A 23,515-nucleotide genomic window follows, 5' to 3' on the forward strand; every position below is an offset into this window, starting at 1 on the left:
AGAGAGAATGATCAACAAAATAATAGAATAAAGAAGAAAAAGTTGAAGAAAATTATAAAGACAACAAATATGATTGATAAAAGAGAGAATAAATTAAAAATTCAAGTAATTCAAGTAAATAAATAACAATGAAAATAACTAAGAGAAATAACCAAAATAAAAGATTTGAAAAATTGTGAGTCGTAGTATTCACACAAAGATCATATATATATAGAGAAAAAAATGGAGATATGAATAATTTTGTCTTTAATATGAAATTAAAATCATTAATAACAAATATGACCAATTAGTCAAAATAATAAATTACATGATTCATCAACAATCAAAAACATTAATTATCAAAAAAAAAAAACAATCAAAAACATTCATATATTATCACATCTTTTTCAAAAAAGAAAATTCCATGATTCTTTTTTTTTTGGTCAAGCCATGATTCATTTAAAAAAAATATAAAATATTATTTTCACGTTTTTTCATTTTGTTTAAATCATTTCATCCAAAAAAATAAATAAATAAAAATTGGTTTTTAAAATTATTTGAAGTTAGTCAAAAAACAAAATATTTGAAGTTGAAATAATAATAAATGAAATATTTTTATTATTATTTTTAAATCGAATATTTTAATTAATTAGAATTATTTCATTATGAATTATTTCCTTTTTAAGTAGGCAATTTAATATAAGGCATATTTCATTCCTTTTTGAAATAAGGCATATTAGAATATTACTGTTTTAAAAAAAAGAATATAAGGCATATTCCATTTTATTATAAAAAATTGAATGTTTATGGAAAAAATTGGACAACACGGGAGAATGTTTATGGAAAAAATTGGACAGCTATATTGAATGTTTATGGAAAAAATTGGACAGCTATTATTTTTCAAAGTAATTATGGTCATTTTTCAAAGTAATTGGACAGCTATTGAATGTATATCAACATTAAATGTGAGGAATGAGGTTGAATGAGGAGAGGAGAGAGAAAGACAAATAAGTCTGGCTTATTACATATTATAGATTGGTTAAATATGTCTTTTGGTGAAAAGTTTTGGTGGAACGTTTATTGGTCTAGTGGCCTGCGCATGACTTCTAAGTGCCAATGTTGAGGGCGGTGAGTTCGAATCCACTCGTGATAGTTTTTTTATTTTATCTTAAGTGATCAATTCATAATAAATATAGTTTATTTTAATTTAATATTATTTATAGTTCATATTGAATATGACAAAAATTGTTTCCTTTTATAAATAGAATTACTCTATACCTTACAAATAGATTTACTATTTTTTTTATAAAAAAAAACTATATTTTGTTATTTCTTTGAAAATAAATAATTCATTTTTAAAATTAAGTTGCAATTTTTATTAAAAACACCATAAGTTTTTTTTACAAGATTAAAAACACTATCATTTTTTTCAAGGTGTATTTTGTTGTTATTGATTAGAATATGACATTTTTTATATTATTGATGTTGTTTTGATTATTTTTAAAAAAATTTCTCTCTTTTAAAAATTGCATTTTTTTAAATAAAAAACATATTAATTTTACTAAATTTATTTTATTTTTAATAGGCTTCTTTATCCAATTTATCGGGGAGCTCCAAATGTATTGAGACGGCCATATGCTATTTTCAATTTAAATAGATGATGTTCTTTTAAAAAAAATTATATTTTGTTTTTTGAACAAAAAAAATAAAATTAGGGGTCCTTTTAATTATTTGCCCTGGACCTCCAGAATGTCGAAACCGGCCCTGCCAAGAAATCTACAACGGATCATTCCTAGTACTCCAAAGAATATGTTTATTAAGTAGATGACTTGATCAAAAGAAGAAAGGTTTTCAACTTTCAAGTTAGCTTGCAACGGATCTTAGTAATTATATATAGTGAATAAATTCTCATGTACCTTAGTTAAAAGGTGAACCAGTATAAAATCTTTGTGTCATTCTTTCTCTATTCCTTTATACTTTTCTTTCATTCAAACTAAAGATAAAACAATTAAATAATTAAACTAAGGGTAAATAGGGTTTTACCCCCCTGCAAAATAAGCTAATTTTGATTACCCCTGCAAAAAAAAAACTTGGGATTACCCCCCTGCAATATGAAGATTCTCTCTTTTTACCCCCTGCTTGACAACTTGGCATAAAATCTTTATTTTTTATGAGGTGGCATGCATATGTGGCATTTATTTCATTTTTATTTTTTTAATTTGCACATGTCATTTTTATTATTAAATAAATTGGTGACAAATATTTTAAAAATTCCACTTAATTAGTTTTTAAAAAAATAAAAAATATTGTGTCAAAAAAAAATTATTAAAAATAAAATATGTTAATTCAAAAAGATATGTTAATCCATTGTTTCTAACGCAAAAAAAAAAAAAAAAAAAACTCACAATCTTTTCCTGTAACATAACACAAATCTTTCTCCTTCTCATTCTTCTTTTCAAAACCCAAAATTATTTTTTCTCTAACACAAACTCAGAATCCCAGAATCCTTTTTCTCTAAAATAAAACCTAGAAATCCGCCGAATCACTCCGCCGAATTCGTCGAAACAAATGATTGATGAAGAACAAAGGCAGGAACTAGGAACCGGATTTCCTATAAAGGCAGAAACTGGGTTGTTGAATTTATGGGTTAGGGATTGAATTGATGGGATGAAGAATTGGGAAGAAGAATTATGTTTTTGGGTTAGGAAGAAATTGGGTTGTTGCAAAGGGATGAAGAATAGAAGAACAAAAGAAATTTATGATTATGTTTCTGGGTTTACCGAGATTGATTTTTGGAAGAAAAAAAATTGGGTTCTTTTTGGATTGTTGTTCTTGGTGGTGTTGATGATTTTGTTGATGTTGTTGTTGTTCTTGGTGGTGTTGATGTTGTTGTTCTTGTTGAATGATGAAAGTTATCGTGGTAGGGATGAAGGGGAAATTAGAAAAGAATTTATTATTATTTTTTTAATTTTTAGTTTATCTAATAATAAAAATGACATGTGCAAATTAAAAAAAATTAAAAAAAAAATTAAATGCCACATATGCATGTCACCTCATAAAAAATAAAGATTCTATGCCAAGTTATCAAGCAGGGGGTAAAAAGAGAGAATCTTAATATTGCAGGGGTAATCCCAAGTTTTTTTTTTGTAGGGGGGTAATGCAAAATTGGCTTATTTTGCAGGGGGTAAAATCTTATTTACCCTTAAACTAATAATATTTTAAAGTCTTGAAAGTGATTAGTGATGTCATAAAAAGTCTTTTAGAACATGATATGCAAAACTTTTGTAAAAAATAGGGACTAAAATATAAAACAAAAAATTTAGAGGACCAAAGTTCGAAGAAAATTTTATGGGACTAAATATGAAAGTTGGTATAATTAGAAAGACTAAAAATATATTTAATCATATTATCAAACTATTATATTAAAGTCGTGTTAATATTTGCTCTTAGGACATATGATAATGTACATAAATATAAAATTTTGCATTTAATAATATAAAAAATTTAATGTTTAAAAAGTTGAAAGCACAAGTTTCAAACAAATGTTCTACATATGCTTTCTTAACATGTGGTAGAAATTCAGGAAGAATTGTGGTTATGCGGTGAAAAATCCAAGCAAATTCTTTTTCTTGACTGATGAGAAAATATACTTAAATACAACAAATACTGAATGTGTAGAACCACTGAAGCCAAAGCTGCACTAATAAAACTCTTTTACTATTGTTTCAAATCTTTCCTCACTCTGCTATTAAAATATTGCAATGATGTTACCAAAATTACAAGAATTGATAAGAAAGCTATAAGAAACGTAACGGTAGAGACAAGATCAGAATGTGCCTTTTTTCCGGATGGAATTCTCCAAACAAGACCAACATTATACAGATTGGCATCATCATTTTTCAATTTGAACAAGCAATTGCTGTTTTGCGCCTTTTCCTTTGTGCTGCAGCGCAATAACATATCCGGTGCACCAAATTCAACTATTGAGTAGCCACTTTCATTCAGAGGCTGCAAAAGAAGAGTGAAAAAAAGGGAAGGCATACTGCAATGTACCTGGTAGATTCTTAAAAATTGATTTATATCAACATGACTTTTTAATAACGCTTAGACACTAAAATATTAAGCGGTGCAATTTGCAGATAATCATATCATGATCTCTAGATGAAGTAATTATCATAAGGTGATGATTTGAATTGCCAACATAGTCGCTGAAATTATAAGTGTCGTGCAATTTTGCCTATGAAAGTAACAAAATTTCAAAACAACTGCTAAAATGAAAAATATTCAATCATAGTAGTCTATTCGAGACAATTCTAGGCATTAAATTAACCGACCTAGAAGGACTAATGTTACCGGAGATTTTCAATTTCACAAGTTACTTGTAAATTTTGTTAATTTCATAGACCAAATCGACTAATTGTTGCAACTTTAGGGAATAAAATGGTGATTTATTCTTAGATGATAGTGCCTTCAAATTGTACATATCTACTACCTTTGCAGAACATTAGATTAAAAAAATGTAACGGGCAGGCTTAGCTAAAAATGGCTTTAAGAAAAAAATTGAAGTATAACAGCTTTACTTGATATCGTGCATGCAAAGGAAACTCTATGCTGAAATCAGTTGGCTGTAGCAATGTAGTTGGATCAACATCTAAGTGGATTTCAACAGCAGAACGATTTGACAAGAACGAAGGCAGCTCCAGATTTGTATCGCCAAACACAGCTATATCATTGAACACTGCAATAAAAGTGTGTTATGGTTTGGAAGAAATACGGAGATGTTCTTTAATGTAAAAATAGGAAACTTCTTTTCCACTTCCTACTTTATTTTTAATCAGAAAAGCAGATTAATAGTACTTACCACCACGTTGAGCAAGATGCTGTAATTCAAATGGATCAGCAAAAACTCCAGAAGGCAATCTTTCAATAACTATGAACTCACATGAGTAGCTTAAAAGTTCAGACAAAGACTTCAACTGTTGGGTTTGTAATTTTATTAATGTAGAGACACGGCGATGAGAACCTTCACCAACAAGATCACGTCTTAGAACTGACAATCTTAACACCGAATTATGGTTTTCTGGAAGCACTTCACACAGACTAGAAGTGACTTCTTGAGAAATGAAATTTTCAAAATCTGAATCATGTAAGCTGGTATATCTGTCATAATAAGACTGCATCATATATTGCTTCGTAGGAGAAAAAGCTTTATCATTTCTACTAATAGAGCTTGGATTTGGGGAATCAACCACCTGAAATGAAAATGAAAGATATTATTCAACAAGTTTAAACAGGACAAAGGGGGGGGGGGGGACTTTATATGGAAGTACTTCTGTTATGAGAACGGTCAAATTTATGCTACGATTAGGCAAGAATGCAATATTATCCAAAGGTATCAAAGAGCACTGACATCCAAACGTTCATCCTTATTTTTTTATTTTATTATATTTTTTTTATTTTTTATATAAAGGCTAGTGCAGTGCAAAGGTATCAAAGAGCACTGGCATCCAAACTTTCATCCTTATGTGGATTTGCACAGAACTAAGGATCTATATATAGGTATGGTCTATCGAACAATGCAAAATATAAAGCTGAAATTTTATTTTCTTGAGATGAAAAACAAACTGTAGGATGCAATGTCCCTCCAAAAGCAACGCAAATAATGCAGCAAGGTTGTCAGACCTGTTAATATCTAAATTGATTATTTATGTCCTACTCCCAACTAGTTTATAGATGAGAATATCAAACTATGATACGCGCAATCAGTATATAATATAATGTATGGTGCTGCTAGCTAGCTGCAATCTTAGGTACATTTAATGTATTTGACAAGTTGAACACAACAGATTCAAGGACTAGCAGAAAAACAACCAATCACCAGTATACCCTTCAATCATATAAGAAAATATATAGCTTTACAAAATTGCAAGCAGGGGTGAATAAAATATAAAACTGATTTGTCCCCGTGAGCAGAGCTCAGTTGGTAGGGACATCACATATATTATGCAGGAGTCGGGGTTCGAACCCCGGACACTCCACTTATTCACCTTTAAGGTGGAATTTCTAGCCACTAGGCTACTAGACCAAAAAAAAGAATATAAAACTGAAAGATCTCTTTTGGTTATGCGTATTATGTAACAGCCCCCGGGCCCCATCATGGCGATCCCGGTGCTTTACCTCACGACCTTCTCCACCCCCCTCTCTAGTGGAGTTTTTGCCTTTCGTGAGAATCGAACCACGTACCCTGGGGTTCAAGTACGTGTTCAATCCATTCCCACTACCAATTAAAGCTCAATTGGTAGTGGGAATGGATTGAACACGTACTTGAACCCCAGGGTATGTGGTTCGATTCCCACGAAAGGCAAAAACTCCACTAGAGAGGGGGGTGGAGAAGGTCGTGAGGTAAAGCACCGGGATCGCCATGATGGGGCCCGGGGGCTGTTACAAAAAAAGGCGCCTTTTTTGTAACAGCCCCCGGGCCCCATCATGGCGATCCCGGTGCTTTACTTCACGACCTTCTCCACCCCCTCTCTAGTGGAGTTTTTGCCTTTCGTGGGAATCGAACCACGTAATTGGTAGTGGGAATGGATTGAACATGTACTTGAACCCCAGGGTACATGGTTCGATTCCCACGGAAGGCAAAAACTCCACTAGAGAGGGGGGTGGAGAAGGTCGTGAGGTGGCGGCTCCGGGATCGCCAAGATGGGGCCCGGGGGCTGTTACAAAAAAGGCGCCTTTTTTTGTAACAGCCCGGGCCCCTTTTCTACGTATTTAGTAGGCAATCCCGGCTGTCACCTCACGATCTTCTCCACCCCTCTCTAGTGGAGTTTTTGCCTTCCGTGGGAATCGAACCACGTACCATGGGGTTCAAATACGTGTTCAATCCATTCCCACTACCAATTGGGCTACGTAGCTCATTGGTAGTGGGAATGGATTGAACACGTATTTGAACCCCAGGGTACGTGGTTCGATTCCCACGGAAGGCAAAAACTCCACTAGAGAGGGGGTGGAGAAGATCGTGAAGTGACAGCCGGGATTGCCTACTAAATACGTAGAAAAGGGGCCCGGGCTGTTACATATTAGAGTGTAGTATAGAACATCAGCTAGCTTTAGCTTAGTTTAGTAATAGCCAAACAAGGCCTTAATAGTAACTGCATCTGTAACTAACTGTGCAGATTCAGCACAATTGAGTAGGGATAAATATACTTTCCCCCGAGTTCATTATGTAATCAAGATCCATTTCATCAAACAGAATAACAGTTTCACTCTCTCTATGATACCTTCACTTTCTATTAATGTGAGTGTAAAAAAGAAGAATGAAGGGGGGCATTGGGGAGTGTTATGAGTTGGGAACAATAAGCCAAGAAAAATAATCAGTTAAATGAAGGGAGTCATGCGAACATGGTCTAGTACAGTGGCAAAAAAGAGAACATGTGTAAGAAACCAGCTAACTAGAACAATGGGAATGCAGAAAATGAATATTCAAGACTCACATAATAAAGTATGCACACACCATCAATAATTTACAAATGGAATTGTAACATACATTGCATATACCAATAATTTACAAAAAATATGCACACCATCAATAAGAGTAACCAAGCCTTTTCTTTGTCTTGTATAACGCATCATTCTTAGTGCGACATTAGGTTTATTTTTTGGTTGGCTTAAAAAGTATGCACAACAATGTTTGTTTGTTTAGTGTTTGGGAATGGTCACTACTACGATACTTCTTATACCCTTCCCTTGATGCTATTTCCCCTACCACAGTCCACAACCATGAATCACATGTTTAGTGTCCTTTCCATCTTTGCAAACACTAAAATTTGTGTGACTTACTATGGGGAAAATTGATGAGGAACATGAATGGTACATTAGTTGTGGTGCTAGACCTATGCTCATTTTGAAAGAAGTCATTTCAACAAGAATAACAAAAGTTCATCACGCAGAGAAGAGTTGTAGTTTGACATTCGAAGGGTTCTACAGATTCATTATTCCTTTTGTTGAAACACATGTCAATTGATAGGATACATTACAAACATTAACAGTAACGACATTGACCATCTCTGCTCATACAGATCCCTTGCTTCACACTGTCACCAATGCGAGGCACGACAGAAATGAATGTTTCAAACTAAGGATTCTAAGTAACAAGGAACTTGCACATTATGCTTCAGGAAATGAGATCCATGTGCTGTTATTTTAGCAGTTTCAGGACACTTACCGAAACCCAAAATGTTAAGAAGTAATTCTATCTTTTGTTTTCTACTTTTTTTGAGTATAATTGTAGCATTGTTCAGATAAACTTTCTTTGTAAATATAATTGAAAACCTAGGTATCAAACACAGCACATATGATCAATCATCCACAAACAAATATTTTACTAACCTGACTTGATGCTGAATCACCGATCGAACAATTTCCAGTTGACCATATAAATGAACTCCCGACTAACAAATAGATGCAGAGTTGAATAAATCGCCTAGTTATCATTTAGAATCTGTAAAAACAGATTAGCAGCAACGAAAGATCAAACATACATGAAATATCTCAATGATTAAATCAAACCCTATTTTTGTCACACATCTTAGATGGTAACATAGCAAGAGCAAAAACATATATATATATATATATATATATATATATATATATATATATATATATATATATATATATATATATATATATATAGGGAGTGTATCCGGTGAGAACTGATAATTATTATGAGAACTGATAACTATTAATAATAACCATTAGATTTAATTGACGTATCAGATTAAAATTCTCACACCCACTTAAAACCTCATGTGATCTTATTTTTGAAGATTGAAAAATCCTTCTATATATAATCTTTCCTATTTTATTCATAAATTCTTTCCTAATTTGTTAAGTTATTAACGCAAGGTAATGTATATGATATCATGCTAACACAAATAGAAAAATGCAGGAACCCTCCCTCCCCAATGAAGAATTCAATTTTGACTTTGGAATGATTATTCTTTTTGTTATTAGATGGAATTAGTGATTTACATATCTACTCAACATAGCTATTTTTCATTTTATCTTACATTGGTTTATCTTGTACTATTTAGTGAGATTAAGACCTTATAGCTCATTAAAAGGAGCACTATTGATTGATGGAAAACTCAAAACATTTTTTCTACCATTGACTTTTCTAATATTGCACACATCATTTTTGAGTTTTTGCCTGTGATGTATACGTGTTCTGCATCATAATTTTGAGTTTTCGTCTGTGATATAACTATACGTGCATAACAACAACGATGGTCTGCAAATTACACATTAGTAAGTTATTGACAATTCTCGTTCCTAATAATGCTCTATTTGTGTTAATATGAGATGCAGTACCTGCATTAATAACTTAATAAATTAGGAAAGATTATATATTGGAAGATTTTTCAATCTTCACAAATAAGATCACATGAGGTTTTAAGTGAGTGTGAGAATTTTAATCCGATGCGTCAATTAAATCTGACGGTCATTTGTAATAGTTCTCATTTCTCATAATAATTATCAGTTCTCACTGGATACACTCCCTATATATATATATATATATATATATATATATATATATATATATATATATATAATATTTTTGGTCAAGTAGCCTGCTGGCTAGAAATTTCACCCTTAAAAGGTAGATAAGTGGGATGATCGGGGTTCGAACCCCAGCCCCCTGCATATATAATGCAATGTTCCTGTCAACTGAGCTAAATTCACTGGACATCAAAAATATATTTAAAGAACACAATTTTAAAACTACGACCTTTGGTAAATTACACTCACATTCCTTAATAAATAAATGGTTAAATTATACAATTCTCCTATATGTTGAATAATTATAATTATACTCTCTTAAAACCTAAACTTAATTAAATCCATTTCAATTCAATATACTGAATAGTAGCAAAAACAAACGGCAAAAAAGTGTAATTTTGATAGATAAAAAATGAAAAGAAATAGAATCTAATGCAGCTTAACTCTTAACAAAAACGACGTAGCCACTTACATTGAGAGTGTTGTAGAATTGAATCGGAGTTACTTGAGCTTTTTGCTACAATTCGATTTAGAATTGATGATACAAATCGCCGTCGCTATCTCTCTGAATCACCGTTGCTTTTCGATATCTTGCTTCCTTACCGTTGCTTAGGGATTGTGGTTGAGAATCAGAATATTCTGCTGTTGAATTGTAAGAATCAAGAGCGAAGAATGAGAATTTTTTTTTGGAGAATCAACAACTATGAAGAGGACAAAGATTTAATTTTTTTTGCAGGAAGTAACTTTGTTTCTCTATTTTTTATTTTTTATTTTATTCAACAAATGCTGTTTTTCAGATGTTAAATCTAAACCGTTGAATTTTTATTTGTCACGTGGCATACATCTGATAGTGGACCTGGGAATTGAACATAATTGCAACAGGAGCATAACCGTTGATTCTCAAATTATTGATTGAATCTACAATTGATTGAATTGATATTTTAATATTAAATAAATAAACATTGCAATAAGACGAAAAATCAAACAACGTCGAACCAAGATGATGGTCAACACAACCCTGCAATCGGACGACTCAGAAATACAAGAGAAAGCAAATATAAAAAATCTACGTGAAAATCACTTATTTTGATTAAAAACAAGGAAAAAAGTTCCTAAAATCACCCTCGACGGGTAGAGGAAGAAGACAACTCAAGGAGAAAAAAGTAAAAAATTAGGCCCGGCAAGAGAGAAGCTATCAAAATAATTTAGTTTCTTTTGTCAATTTTTTTATACATATTCATTCATTCAAATTCATAAGGAATACATCAATCAAAATAATCACATATTCAATTTCGCTAAAAACTAATAAGGATGAATCTGCAAACAGGCTCACATCATCCGAGTTAATAGCATAAAACGGGCCTAGTGTTTATCACAAAGCCTACAATTGATATTACAACCTTCAAATGTCTGGAATAATCATATTTTCAGATCTTTAACGTTGATGATGCTAAAATCATTCAATCTGTACTGAATTTTGATTGAAGCAAACCTGTAAATATGAACAAACAAACACCGTACAAAGACGGGACAAACACCGTACTACGGCGGGAAATAAAAAAACAAACTCCGCACTAAGACGAGATTAAAACAACACCGAATGAAAAAAAAATCACAAAAGAAAAAACTCAAATAAAACCTAAAAAATATGTGGATATCACTTATTTAAATAAAAAGAAATAAAAAACAATCAAAGATGGATGATTCCGGATCAAAATTGATCCTAAACCACCTCTCTTATTGATAAACCAAGAAAAAAAAGCAAGTTGCGGCGGTAGCAGAGAGAAAATACCCTATCACATTTAAACAACAAAGAAGGTGAAATTTTTAGCTACTAAACCTCCACACAAAAAAAAAAAAAAAATTAGTATTTGTGAAACTATGTAAAAAATAATAATTGGAAATCGACTCTTATTATGGAGTTTCTCCTCTGACGATTCTTTTAATGTGGGTATAAAACTCAACGTTAAACAAATTATTTGATGCTAGTTAAAATTAGTTTAAATTTTGGGCATCATTTAAGCAAAAAATGAATTATAATGAATATAAGATAAGGTGTATTGTACTCAACATTTACAATTCACGAATCATTTTAGATACCATTGAGGTAAGCTAAAAGATGATTACACAAATCAAAAAAATAAAAGGGGAATTAATCCCTACATGGACTAAGAACCAATACCAAGAAAAATAAATTATGTTGTGATCCGCCACTTGCAACACATTCCCTAAGTCTCCGCTAAACATAATATTATTTCTCAGTTGTCATCCAAATTAAATGTCTAACCTTTACATTTGTTTTTGCCATTTGTCAAAGACCCAATTACATTGAATGTTGCCATCTAAATATAGCATTTGAAAATATTACCCACACCTTCTTTGTAAAAGAACAAGTAAAGAAAAGGTGGTTGTGTTTTCTACCTCCATAAAATAGAAAGCACAAGCTAATTCATGAGGATTATCATTGATTCCCTAGTTGGCCAAAACCCCTCTTGTTGGTAGTTTCGCTAATAAGAGCCAACCAAAAATATTCACCTTTGAAGTTGTACGTTATTCATCCATAACTTATGACTAGCTCAAAGAGTATATCCTCATCAATAGCCTCTATAATAGTCTGCGATTGAAAGAAACAATATGTCGAATTTACCACGTACGAGCCTGACTTTTCTGATATTCATTCCCTCCTATACTTACTCTCCAAAGTCGATCCGACATCTACCAAGCAAATCCTCCTCTGTTGCGGTTTCTGTTGTCAACAAAAAATCTGTCCATTTGCACTCCCAAACCCATCTTAATTACCACGTTCCATCTTAGCAATAACAACATTCTTTGTCGTCGATTTGTCGAATAAAATCGGAAAAGCATCCTTTCGAGCAAGCATACCTAACCATTTTTCCTTCCAAAAATTAATGACAAGACCATCTCCTATATATTAGCAGCAAACCATAAAGAATTTGAGTTGCTACCAATGGACAATATGCTCCTCCACCATAATGAAAACTTTGCATTATTCACCAGGGTATCATCATGCAAAACACAAGCATCCATTGATCTTTATCTATGAGACAATAAATCATACTAAATAGCGTTATTCTCATTCAGCATCTCGACTTTCACTTGCTCAATAAAGCTAAATTGAAAAGGCTCTAAATTCTTGACATCTAAACTACCTCTATCTTAGGTAAACATATTATATCCTAACCGAACCAACAAATTTCCCTTCCCTCTGAACGTCCTCCCCACAAAAAATTATGTTGAATGTCACTAATTCTTTTGAAACACACACCAGAGCATTAAAAAAAAAAGAAAAAAAAAACAATGTGGTAAGCTAGAGAGTACCGAATTAATGACAATTACTCTTCCTCCAATAGATAAACGACGACCATTCCACCTACTTAGTCTCTTTCGCACAATATCAACAATAGAATTCCATGTAGACTTTCTTCTACGATTAGCGCCAGCTGGGATACCTAAGAAGTGAAAAGGATTGAATCCATGTCACAATGCAAAAAAGACGACGCTGCAACCAAAAATTTATATCATAAAAATTAATACCATATAACTTGCTCATGAAGAAGTTAACTTTCAAACTGGAGACAAGTTCAAAACTACATAACACCATTTTTATTGCCCACACATTGTTCCAACTATCATCAATAACAATAACAATAATTGTATCATCTGCAAACTGTAACATATGAAACTGCAAATCATCACTAACTTTAAAGCCATCATAATTGCTTAAATCAATAGCAGGTTGTATTAAATCCTCTAGACCTTCAGCTGTTATTAAGAAAAGAAAATGATATAAAGGATTGCCTTGTCTCAAATGTTTGCCTACTAAAAAGTCTTATGTTGGGCTCCTCATTAACCAAAAATGACATGGACCTATTGAGCACATAAACTCTGATCCATTTCAACCAAACTTCCACAAACCCCACACGAGTCCTCATATACTCTAAATAGTTCCAATTGACATCCTCAAAGTCAACTTTTTTTTTTTGGTAATGTCTCAAAGTCAACTTTCAACATCAAGGATTTTTTCTTTGCTTCTTTTAGCCAGATCAATGAGTTCATTGACCACAAGCACTCCATCAAATATCTGCCTATTAGGAAGGAAAGCAAATTGACAAGTGAAAATCAAATGACCCATAACCTTTTTTAATCTTGCTGCTAAAACTTTTGAAAGAATCTTGTAAATGCATCCGTTAAAGCTCGAGGATTGTCCTTTTAATTTTAGGATAAGTGACAAAAATGAAGTAGTAAATGAATTAGGTAAAACAAAATTTTCTATGAAACTCATGAAAGAATCCCATAATATCAACTTTGAACGTTTCCTAACACACCTTCAACACATTAAAATTAAAACCATCAGGTCTGGACATTTATTTCCATCACAACTCCAAATAACATCACAAACTTCGTCAATGGTGAAAGGTACCATAAGCTGAATATTTTCCTCTTTAATCAAAGAATTAAAGTGAACGCCTGAATGAAGTGGCCAACCCACCTAATCATCCGTAAAATTCTTTGAGAAAAATGTTTTTACAAAGCACTTGCATCATTGACTCCTTGAACCCAATTATCACCATATCTTAGAGTTAGAGCCACCAATTGATTCCTATGTCTTCTACGCTTGATTGATTCCTATGTATTTTGATCTTGAAATATCACGATCACCTATCCATTGACCCATAATGCCATTCATTGATATAAAACCTTCTGAAACCAAAAATCTGTCTAATCTGCTCATGGCATTATACCATCAACACTGAACTAAGAGAACTTCTTCCCCAAAACCAGCACATTCACTGTAACGACCCGATTTTTTAGTAAATCGATATTTTATATATGTGCTTATATTTTGGGTTAGTGTTAAATATTTATTTACGCGACCTATAATTATTTATCGCGAACATAAGTTTGTGAGCGAAACCTTTGTCGTGTTAGTGGGCTTGGGCGTGTGATAGAGCTTAATGGGCTTAGGCTATTGGGCTTGGTTCATGACCATTGGAGAGTAGTATATATAGCAAGTCAAACCAATGAATAGTTTCATAATTCATTTCATGAGAAGTTGAAGGTTGTGAGCTTAGAAGCAAGAACCCTAGGAGAGCAAGGAGAAGAACACGAGCAAGGAGAAGAGATTTAGAGGCAAGAATCATCATTCAATCCAAGGTGAGAGTGGTTAAGCATAAGCTTGGGTGATCCAAGAGAGGGGAGGTGTCTAGCCTCCATTCCTAAACTCTCTCATCCAATTTCTTTGGGGTTTGGGTGAAGTTTCTTTATCATAAACATGTCTTTTCATCTTAGTATGCTTAATGAACATCTAGGAGGGAATATGTATATGTTTGATGATGGTTTTGCATGTTTATGCAACTTTGCTTATTTTGCAAGAAATTGACATGATTTTGTATGTGTGATGTGTTTTGGTGTTTTTGAATGTTAATACATGTATATATGTATGGTATATACATGATTGATCACTTGTTATGCATTTATAACATGTTATAATGTATTTTGGATGGATTTGAATGTTAAACCGCCTTAGAAACTCAAGAACAGATATTTTCTGGTGTGGTTCGCTACCTGTTCGCTCAGCGAATAGTTCGCTACGAGTTCGCTACCTGTTCGCTATGTACCTGTCACCCTCTGATGTTGTTCGCTACGGGTTCGCTACGGCTTCGCTCAGCGAACAGCTCTGTGACAGCAATTTTTGTTAATGTTTGTGAAGTGTGTGTATCCGTGTATTTGGTTTCGTTTTGGTTTGGAATTATTATATGTTTAATAATTGTGTTGTGTGATGGCATTTATATAAAATGTCAAAGAAGTATATGTATGTTTGTATATCGGGTCGTCCGATAAAGAAGAATATCAGTTTGTCTGATAAAGAAGTTTAATGGATTATGTTATCCATGTAGTGAGCAGTAGCTTCGTGCTAAGTGATTATCATATGTTTGGTAAATGCATGGCATTCATAAATTCATGCATTACTTAGGGATATCAGACTTGTCTGATAAAGAAGGATATTGGACTTGTCCAATAAAGAAGAATATCAATGGTAAGTTCCTTGATAAAGAAGATGGTACCACATGCATTAGTCGTGTCTAGGTTGGCATAACATTGAATGTTTGGCATTAGTCGCATTTGAGTAAATGTGCAATTATGTGTTATGTGTTACGTGAGTTCTTGTGTTGTCCGAAACGACGTGAAACTATCTGGTTGTGTATTTGTGAGTATGTGTTATCTGGTGTATTGCTTATTGAGGCATGTGTGTGAGTTAGTAATACGTGATAGGTTGAATATAGGTGTGTTTCTATATTCGTATGTATGTGATTATGTTTACTAACTCTCTACCTATTTGTTATGTGCTGGACCTTTGGGGGTTCAGGTATTCAGGTCGAGGTTTCGATCGAGCTTTAGCTGTAGATCGTTTTGGTGTGGAGCACTTTTGGTGAGGAGCTAGTGTAGGCTACCTTTGTATAGCTTTGTTAAGTTTAGTTTGGTTGTGATGTATATTAGTGCTCTGGTATGTTGTAACATCGAGTCGGGGATCGTTTGTATTCCGTCGTATATCGATGTGAACATCTTAACTTATGTTTTATGTCAATGAATTATCTTTTGAACTATTATGTTCATTGTTTTGAAAATCCTTTATGTTATGTTTTCCGCTGCGACGTTTCGTGTCATGTGCACGATCGTTTTTAAAAATGTTTTTCCGTAGCGCTCCGGCTACTTATCTTTAAAAAGTTTTTAAGATCACGTTTTTAAGGGTAGTTAGTTCGGGGTGTTACATTCACTACCTTCATATCCTCCACAAACTTGCAAAACTTTGAAATTTCGCTTGTCTTGCTCTTAGGCATGTCAATAAAACCCATACCCGTGGGTACCCACCCAAACCATATCCGCTTTGACGGGGAAAACCCGAGTTAATTGGGTTCGGATTTGGGTTTTCCCCGATTTCAAAAGATGGATTTGGGGCGGGTAATGGGTACATTGATACCCACCCCGTACCCGTCCTCGAACCCGCCTCGCTTATACTAAAAATTAGATTTCACCTCTTTTAAATTAGAAACGCTTAAACTATCTCTTAAATTACGTTCATATATTTACTTTTTATTTTAATTTGAGTATTAAACAAATCATTTTCTCTAATTTTGTTTTCTTTATTTAAAAAAATATTGTTGAGAAAATAATTTTGAACATTTAACTTTTTTTTAATAAAAAAATACTAAAATATAATCTAAATTCATGTGGAAAGAGGCGTAATGGGGATACCCGAAACGCGATGGGGATATCCGATCCCCATTGGGTATGAGTTTGGGGTTATCATTTTTATCCCCGCTCGAATTTGGGATGGGTTTGGAGAAACCCGAACTTTATGGGTTTGGGTTTGGGGAGGGCAAAACCCGTCCCCGCCCCGCCCCATTGCCATGCCTACTTGCTCTCTACACTACAACCTCTTGTCTCCGAAGATTTTAGAATAACATTAAAGCCGCATCGTATATACCACTCCGCCCCACAATCAACACGCCTAAGCTCCACCAAGTCCTCCCATAATTGTTTCTTACCTGTCAAATTGCACGGAGAATAAACATTGATAATATTCAACATTATTCCCTCTCATTCCACCCCCCTTTCCCAAAAATCCGTCACCGGTAAAATTGTGAATCTTTGAAAATATTAGTATTCCAAATTGTTAGTAATTAAACCACTAAACAAAACCTCCTGACTTTTTCGCCACCCATTATACATCTTGATGACCCATCTTGTAACATACAAAGATTAAACATGCCATTTTTGAGAAATATGTTATGAAGGTGTGAAAACACAAGAAGGGGGGGATTGAATTGTGTTTTAGATAAGTTAAAACTTTTTCAAAGTTCTCAACTTAACTAAGATAGCAGCGGATAAATCAACAACAATAATCAAGATCAGAGAGAGAAAAGCACACAACAGATTTATACTGGTTCCTCTCACAAAACGAGAGTAGTCCAGTCCCCTTGCACTTTCAAGGGATTTCACTATAATCACACAAGATTACAATTGCTCAAGCACACAGCAAGAGACTTCTCAAACTTAAGAAAGTAAATAAAGTTCGTTGATTGTAATACACAACTCTTAAAAGAACCTTTAGGATAAAATACAATGAGTACACAAAGACTTCAAGGTATTTTGACTAATAGTGAAATTCTCGGTTAAGAGGTTGAGAGCTTGTATTAGCGAATGAAGAATTGTTCGTGCGTGTTGTTGTTTGTTACAATTCGCTTCTTCTAGTATATATATTACTGAAAGAGAGTCGTTGCAAAATGACCGTTGATGAAGATACCCTCTTGTCTTCATGCATCTGTCTTGATGCAGTTTGGATGTTACTAAAACTGAGTAAGAGTTTCAGTAACTTTGACCTTGTGCAGAGAAGACTTTCCTTATTAAGCTAAGAAGCCAGACAAGTCACGTTCTCCCTTATGGACAGGCAAAATGTAAGTAGCTGTTCTGATCAAGGTTGAAAGGTCCTTTTCTTCATTGATAAAAAAGTTGACCTTCAAATTTGAATCTTCACACAACCCAAGATAACATCAGAGTTTGGTTAACCTCTGAGTTAACAAGTCCTGAGGTCTTCATCCTCTGATACATATAACTTCTGAAGATCCTTATCCTCTGAGTCATTTAGAAACTCTGAGAACTAACTTCTGAGCTTTCTTCAGAGCTTGCCTGTATATAAGTTCTGCACACTTAAAATAAATTTTTAGTATCTCCAATTGTACATTTAATACTTTGTTATCACCAAAACCTTAATGGATTTAGGGACAACAATTTTTAAATCAATTTTGTTCCAACATGTTCAACCTTCCTTATCCTCTCAACAGTCCCTCCCCATCATATCCTCTCATATTATATGAGGCCACTTTCATTCGGGAACCCTTTGTTGTTGCTCCATCTGAATTCTACCTTCCTCACCCCTCCTTTCACTAACATAAATATGATGAATATACACTCCTCTTTATTCTCCCCACCTTCCACTCCCAACTCCTTCACCCCCTTCCAAACTTTTGACGTCACTTCATTCTCCCTTTCCCTCAAAAATTGTTTATTGCACTTTCAAATCGTTCAACACATCAACAATTTAAATTTTCATCTTTGTCATGAATTTGAAAAAACCATCCGCGTGCACGTTCACACACACACACACACACACACACACACAAACATTTGCATGTGACCCAAGCAAATCTTTCCGTCTGAGTAAGATTGGATGGTCTAAATTTAAAGTGAATGTTTTTCTTTTTAACTTTAAATTTGATCATTCAATTTTAATCAAATACCTAAATTAATCTGCAAAGATTGGATGACTAAAATGAAGATAACAATAGTTTCACTCATATTTTAACAATATTTTATAACAATTTTTGTAAATATTTTAAATAAATTTTACTTTAATTGAATAAAAATCCAATGGACCCGTGTGAATGCACGAGTCTCTAAACTAGTTTAATTTTTAAAAGCAAAAAAATAATACGGATAACCCACTATCGAAACCGACCCAACTTGGAAACTAGTGGGTTCATCCAACCCGCGATCCAATGTTGTAATGAGTTATTATTTTATAGGACACAATCTAAAGTATCCTATGTGGTTCAGATGATTTTGGTTAAACTCAACTTAATCCAGCCACATACACTCCTAAATATTATTATTAAGAGTAATATCTTTGATTTCATATATAAGAAAATTTTAACTTTTTAGATTTATTGAAAAAATAATGTATCTAGTCTATTATTGATTGGATACATACATTTTCAATAAATATAGTAAGTGAAATTTTTCTTATACTCCTATATATAACCGAAGTACTCCCTCCGATTATTTTTATAAAAAAAAAAATTTGACCTTTCAAGTTTATTCAATAATTAATGTATTTGTTTATATTATAGACCAAATACATATATTCAATGAATTTAAAAAATTGATTGTTTCTTATAAAAAGAATCATAGCAATATAAATTAGGGTTTTATCATGATCACAATGAATGGCTTATAATTAGGTCATAACTATTTTTTTTAGTTTACAATGGAGTTAAGAATCGAGCCCAAAATTCCTAGCTTACTACTCAAATTAGAATCTCAAACCTTTATCTGATCGGGAGAAGTTGGTTAATGAATTGCAAATTAGATATCAGACCTACTGCGTTGAGTTTTGCGTAACTGAAGTTAGTATAGTTCCAAATTTTTTAATAGATTGTTTTTTACACCAAAATTCTCAATTATTTATATTTAATTTTATTTTATATGTTATTTCTATTAAAATTATGATACCGAATATTGATATTAGGATTTTCACACACGACACAATTTTGCATTTAGTGACAAGTCACAATGATCGTGTTACAACAATTTTCTATACATCTGGTAATGGAAGCAACAAGTCACAATGTTTTGATGAAATAAAGATGTATTATGACTGTAGATATTTGTCGGCATGTGAAGCTGCTTGGATGATATTTTCTTTTGATATACACTATAGAGAGTCTACGGTTGAGCGGCTTAATTATCATCTTGAAGATGAGCATACTATTTTATTTGAAGATAACGAGCGTATTGAAGACGTTCTAAACAAACCAAAGAGTCGCACATCAAAATTTTTGGCATGGATGGATGCAAACAAGAAATTTCCAGAGGCAAAAAATTTAACATATAGTCAATTCCCAACAAGTTTGTGTGGAAAGAAAATTTGCATAAGTGGGCTCCAAGACAAAGAGGTTTTTCAATTGGAAAAGTTCACTTTGCACCACTTGGTGCGGGTGAAAGGTTTTATTTGAGGACGTTGTTAAACTACGTCAAAGGTCCTACTTCTTTTGATGAATTAAAAACAGTGGATAATTTCAAATATGATAGTTTCAAGGAAGCCTGTTTTGCAAGGAGTTTGCTGGATGATGATAAGGAGTATATAAAGACAATAAAAGAGACAAGCCACTGGGTTCAGAGACTTTTTTAAGGATAATGTTTGCAACATTATTGGTGTCAGATCAGCTGACCAGGCCAAAAATAGTTTGGACAAGTATTTCACATCTTTTGATTGATGACATTTTGCACAAACAGAGACGCTTGCTTGGTGCTCCAGGTATAAAACAGAGACGCTTGCTTGGTGCTCCAGGTATAAAATATTTTCACCTATTTCTATAAAACCATACTTATTAGTTGTTTATTTTTTTACTCATGTAAACCTTGCTTATATCACTTTTTAAATTATTTATGCAGTTTATTAAATTGTAGTTTTTTAAAATTGGAAAAAGAATTTTGTCAAAAAAAAAAAATGGAAAAAGAATTGATATTTTTTATAAATACCCTTTATTTTTACGTTAATGTATCCAAACATAAATCAATTCTGTTTAACTCACTTTAAACCAAAATCAAATCTATCAAACTCAATTCTGCTAAATCAATTTTTTTTTTTGCAATACAACCAAACACAACCATAGTCATGTCACTAATCACATTCACTATTTTGATTTTAACATTGCAGATTTAATATTAACCGATGATCAATTGATACAATATGCACTAGCAGATATTGAGATGATGTTACGTAGTTGTGAGAAAAGTTTAAAAGATTATCCTCCAATGCCTAGAGCAGATACATCATTAGTTCCTGATATACAAAATAGTTTAATACACGACGAATTGAATTATAACAGACAATCATTAGTTGAGGATCATGTTAGATTGATGTCAACTATGAATTCAGAGCAACATAAAATATATGACGCAATCATGACAAGAGTTAACGAAAACAAACCTGGTGTGTTTTTTCTTTATGGTTATGGCGGTACAGGGAAGACATTTATCTGGAGGGCCATGTCAGCCGAATTACGCTCAAAAGGTGAGATAGTTTTAACAGTTGCCTCAAGTGGGATCGCTGCATTGCTTATACCTGGCGGTAGAACAACACATTCAAGGTTTTGTATTCATCTAAATGTTGACGAGTTTTCAACATGTACCATAGTCCCTAAAAGCCCTTTGGCTCTATTAATACAAAAAAGCAAAGCTCATTATATGGGATGAAGCACCAATGATGCACAAACACTGTTTCGAAGCTGTTGATCGAACTTTAAAAGATATTCTCAAGTTTGTTGATGAAAAAAATAAACACATTCCCTTCGGTGGAAAAGTTGTTGTTTTTGTCGGAGATTTTAGACAAATTCTACCAGTAATACCCAAAGGTACAAGGCCAGAAGTTGTTCATGCTACTATTAATTCTTCAGTTCTTTGGAATTTTTGTGAACTTTTAACATTGAGTAAAAACATGAGGCTTCTCGGTGGTGCTTCGAGTGCAGACGTTGAACAAAGAAGATTGTTTTCTGAATGAGTTTTGGGTGTTGGCGATGGAGAAATTGGAGATGACAACGACGATGATTTAGATTTTGACATTCCATCAGATTTATTGATTCCAAATTCAGGTAATCCTTTTGCTTCTATCGTTGAAAGCACATCTCCCCAACTTTTACAAAACATGAACGATATAACGTATTTCCAAAATAGAGCTATACTACCTCCTAAAAATTCAATAGTCGACACAATAAATGATTATATGTTGGATTTAATTCCTGGTGAAGAAAAAACATATTTGAGTTATGATACTCCACTCACACAAAATGTAGACGGTCAAACAGTGGATGATGTTCATACTCCCGAATTTTTGAACACGATTTCTACGTCGGGACTTCCAAATCAAAAGTTGGGACTTAAAGTTGAAGTTCCAGTTATGCTATTAAGGAATTTGAATAAAAAATTAGGATTATGCAATGGAACAAGACTTATTATTACGAGATTGGAAAAACGTGCTATTGAAGGAAAAATTATTTCAGGAAGTAATATTGGTGATCAGGTTTTTATACCTAGATTTTCTCTGACACCATCTGACGTGAGAATTCCTTTTAAATTTTAAAGGAGACAATTTCCTATAATGATTTCTTTTGCGATGACTATTAATTAGAGCCAGAGACAATCTTTAAAGCATGTTGGGATATATCTTCCGTCGCTAGTGTTTTCACATGGTCAGTTGTATGTTGCAATTTCAAAAGTTACTTCTAGAAAAGGATTAAAAATATTGATCATCGATGACGACGGTGAAGATACGACTAAGAATTCGAATGTGGTCTATAAGGAAGTCTTCCGTAATATAACATAATTTTCTTTTTATGAATATTTTTCCAAAATTATTGTTGAACTATCGTTTAATGTTACTCAACTTTTTTCATATACCTTACATTATTGGAATTATCATATCTTACATAATTATTATATATCTTATCTTACAGCTAATCAGACCCGTGCACCGCACGGGTCGATGTTCTAGTAAAAAGAATCATAGCAATATAAATTAGGGTTTTATCATGATCACAATGAATGGCTTATAATTAGGTCATAACTATTTTTTTTTAGTTTACAATCGAGTTAAGAATCGAGCCCAAAATTCCTAGCTTACTACTCAAATCTCTCATCACTAAACTAAACTTAATGACTTAGTAAGGTCATTAACTTAAAAAAGAATTATGATTTTGAAATTTGTGAGCAACTAAGTGACTGTAAATTCCATATTTATTGCTTTTTACAAAATTGTGAAAAAGAGCCAGAGCCATAGGTTTCAGTTCAATAGGTGATGAGTTTTACTGAACGTGTGTATTAGAAAGTTAAGAATAAGTTGGAGAACAATGCACACGTTAAAGTTTAATTAATTACAAGAAAATTGTTCACTTTTTCCAATTTTTTACTCCAAAGAAAAAAGCGAGCAAAAGAGAGTAGATTTATAAAAAGGAAAAAAAGTTATAAACTTATTTACCTTTTTCTTTTCTTCCCCTCTTTATCTTATAATTTCACTTCCTCCCATAACGTTATGACTTTTTCTCCCTTTCTCACCCTATATAGTACCCTACACCCCTCCTCTTATCCTTAAAAATTGAACCCTATACTAGTCCACAAATCT

The 23,515-nt window shown here is 33.0% G+C and overlaps 2 protein-coding genes and 1 pseudogene across 3 annotated transcripts; 1 reads left to right on the forward strand and 2 right to left on the reverse strand.

The window, feature by feature from the left end:
• Positions 1-3,574: 3,574 nt before the first annotated feature.
• Positions 3,575-10,426, reverse strand: LOC123924786 (phosphatidylinositol-glycan biosynthesis class X protein-like). 2 transcript variants are annotated; one of them, XM_045977756.1, is made up of 6 exons: positions 10,380-10,426; positions 10,010-10,179; positions 8,368-8,479; positions 4,841-5,231; positions 4,560-4,717; positions 3,575-3,987 (listed from the first exon to the last, which is right to left on the reverse strand). In XM_045977756.1, exons 3-6 carry the CDS (start codon positions 8,470-8,472, stop codon positions 3,697-3,699), a joined length of 945 nt encoding a protein of 314 aa, XP_045833712.1. In that variant the 5' UTR covers positions 8,473-8,479; positions 10,010-10,179; positions 10,380-10,426; the 3' UTR covers positions 3,575-3,696. The 2 variants fall into 2 exon arrangements, with proteins under 2 accessions (XP_045833712.1, XP_045833713.1); XM_045977757.1 differs by lacking the exon at positions 10,380-10,426 and having other exon boundaries at positions 9,982-10,349.
• Positions 10,427-12,091: 1,665 nt separating this feature from the next.
• LOC123922965 lies at positions 12,092-13,690 on the reverse strand. The gene is made up of 4 exons (XM_045975620.1): positions 13,561-13,690; positions 13,093-13,320; positions 12,877-13,007; positions 12,092-12,151 (listed from the first exon to the last, which is right to left on the reverse strand). Exons 1-4 carry the CDS (start codon positions 13,688-13,690, stop codon positions 12,092-12,094), a joined length of 549 nt encoding a protein of 182 aa, XP_045831576.1.
• An 8,406-nt stretch (positions 13,691-22,096) lies between these two features.
• On the forward strand, positions 22,097-22,639 carry LOC123920347 (annotated as a pseudogene).
• Positions 22,640-23,515: the final 876 nt, after the last annotated feature.

The sequence above is a fragment of the Trifolium pratense genome, linkage group LG4 (assembly GCF_020283565.1).
Source record: "Trifolium pratense cultivar HEN17-A07 linkage group LG4, ARS_RC_1.1, whole genome shotgun sequence".
In the NCBI taxonomy this organism is placed as follows: domain Eukaryota; kingdom Viridiplantae; phylum Streptophyta; class Magnoliopsida; order Fabales; family Fabaceae; genus Trifolium; species Trifolium pratense.

What these genes read in the sequence shown, in the direction of transcription:
- LOC123924786 (XM_045977756.1), bottom strand. Translation starts at nt 8,472, where the DNA reads ATGATAACTAGGCGATTTATTCAACTCTGCATCTATTTGTTAGTCGGG. An exon ending in GCATCTTGCTCAACGTGGTG is followed by an intron (nt 4,718 to 4,840) that starts GTAAGTACTATT and finishes CTTTTATTGCAG; the next exon opens with TGTTCAATGATATAGCTGTG. An exon ending in CTTTGCATGCACGATATCAA is followed by an intron (nt 3,988 to 4,559) that starts GTAAAGCTGTTA and finishes CTTCTTTTGCAG; the next exon opens with CCTCTGAATGAAAGTGGCTA.
- LOC123922965 (XM_045975620.1), bottom strand. Translation starts at nt 13,690, where the DNA reads ATGGGTCATTTGATTTTCACTTGTCAATTTGCTTTCCTTCCTAATAGG. An exon ending in AAAAATCCTTGATGTTGAAA is followed by an intron (nt 13,321 to 13,560) that starts GTTGACTTTGAG and finishes TCTTAATAACAG; the next exon opens with CTGAAGGTCTAGAGGATTTA. An exon ending in CTTCATGAGCAAGTTATATG is followed by an intron (nt 13,008 to 13,092) that starts GTATTAATTTTT and finishes TTCACTTCTTAG; the next exon opens with GTATCCCAGCTGGCGCTAAT.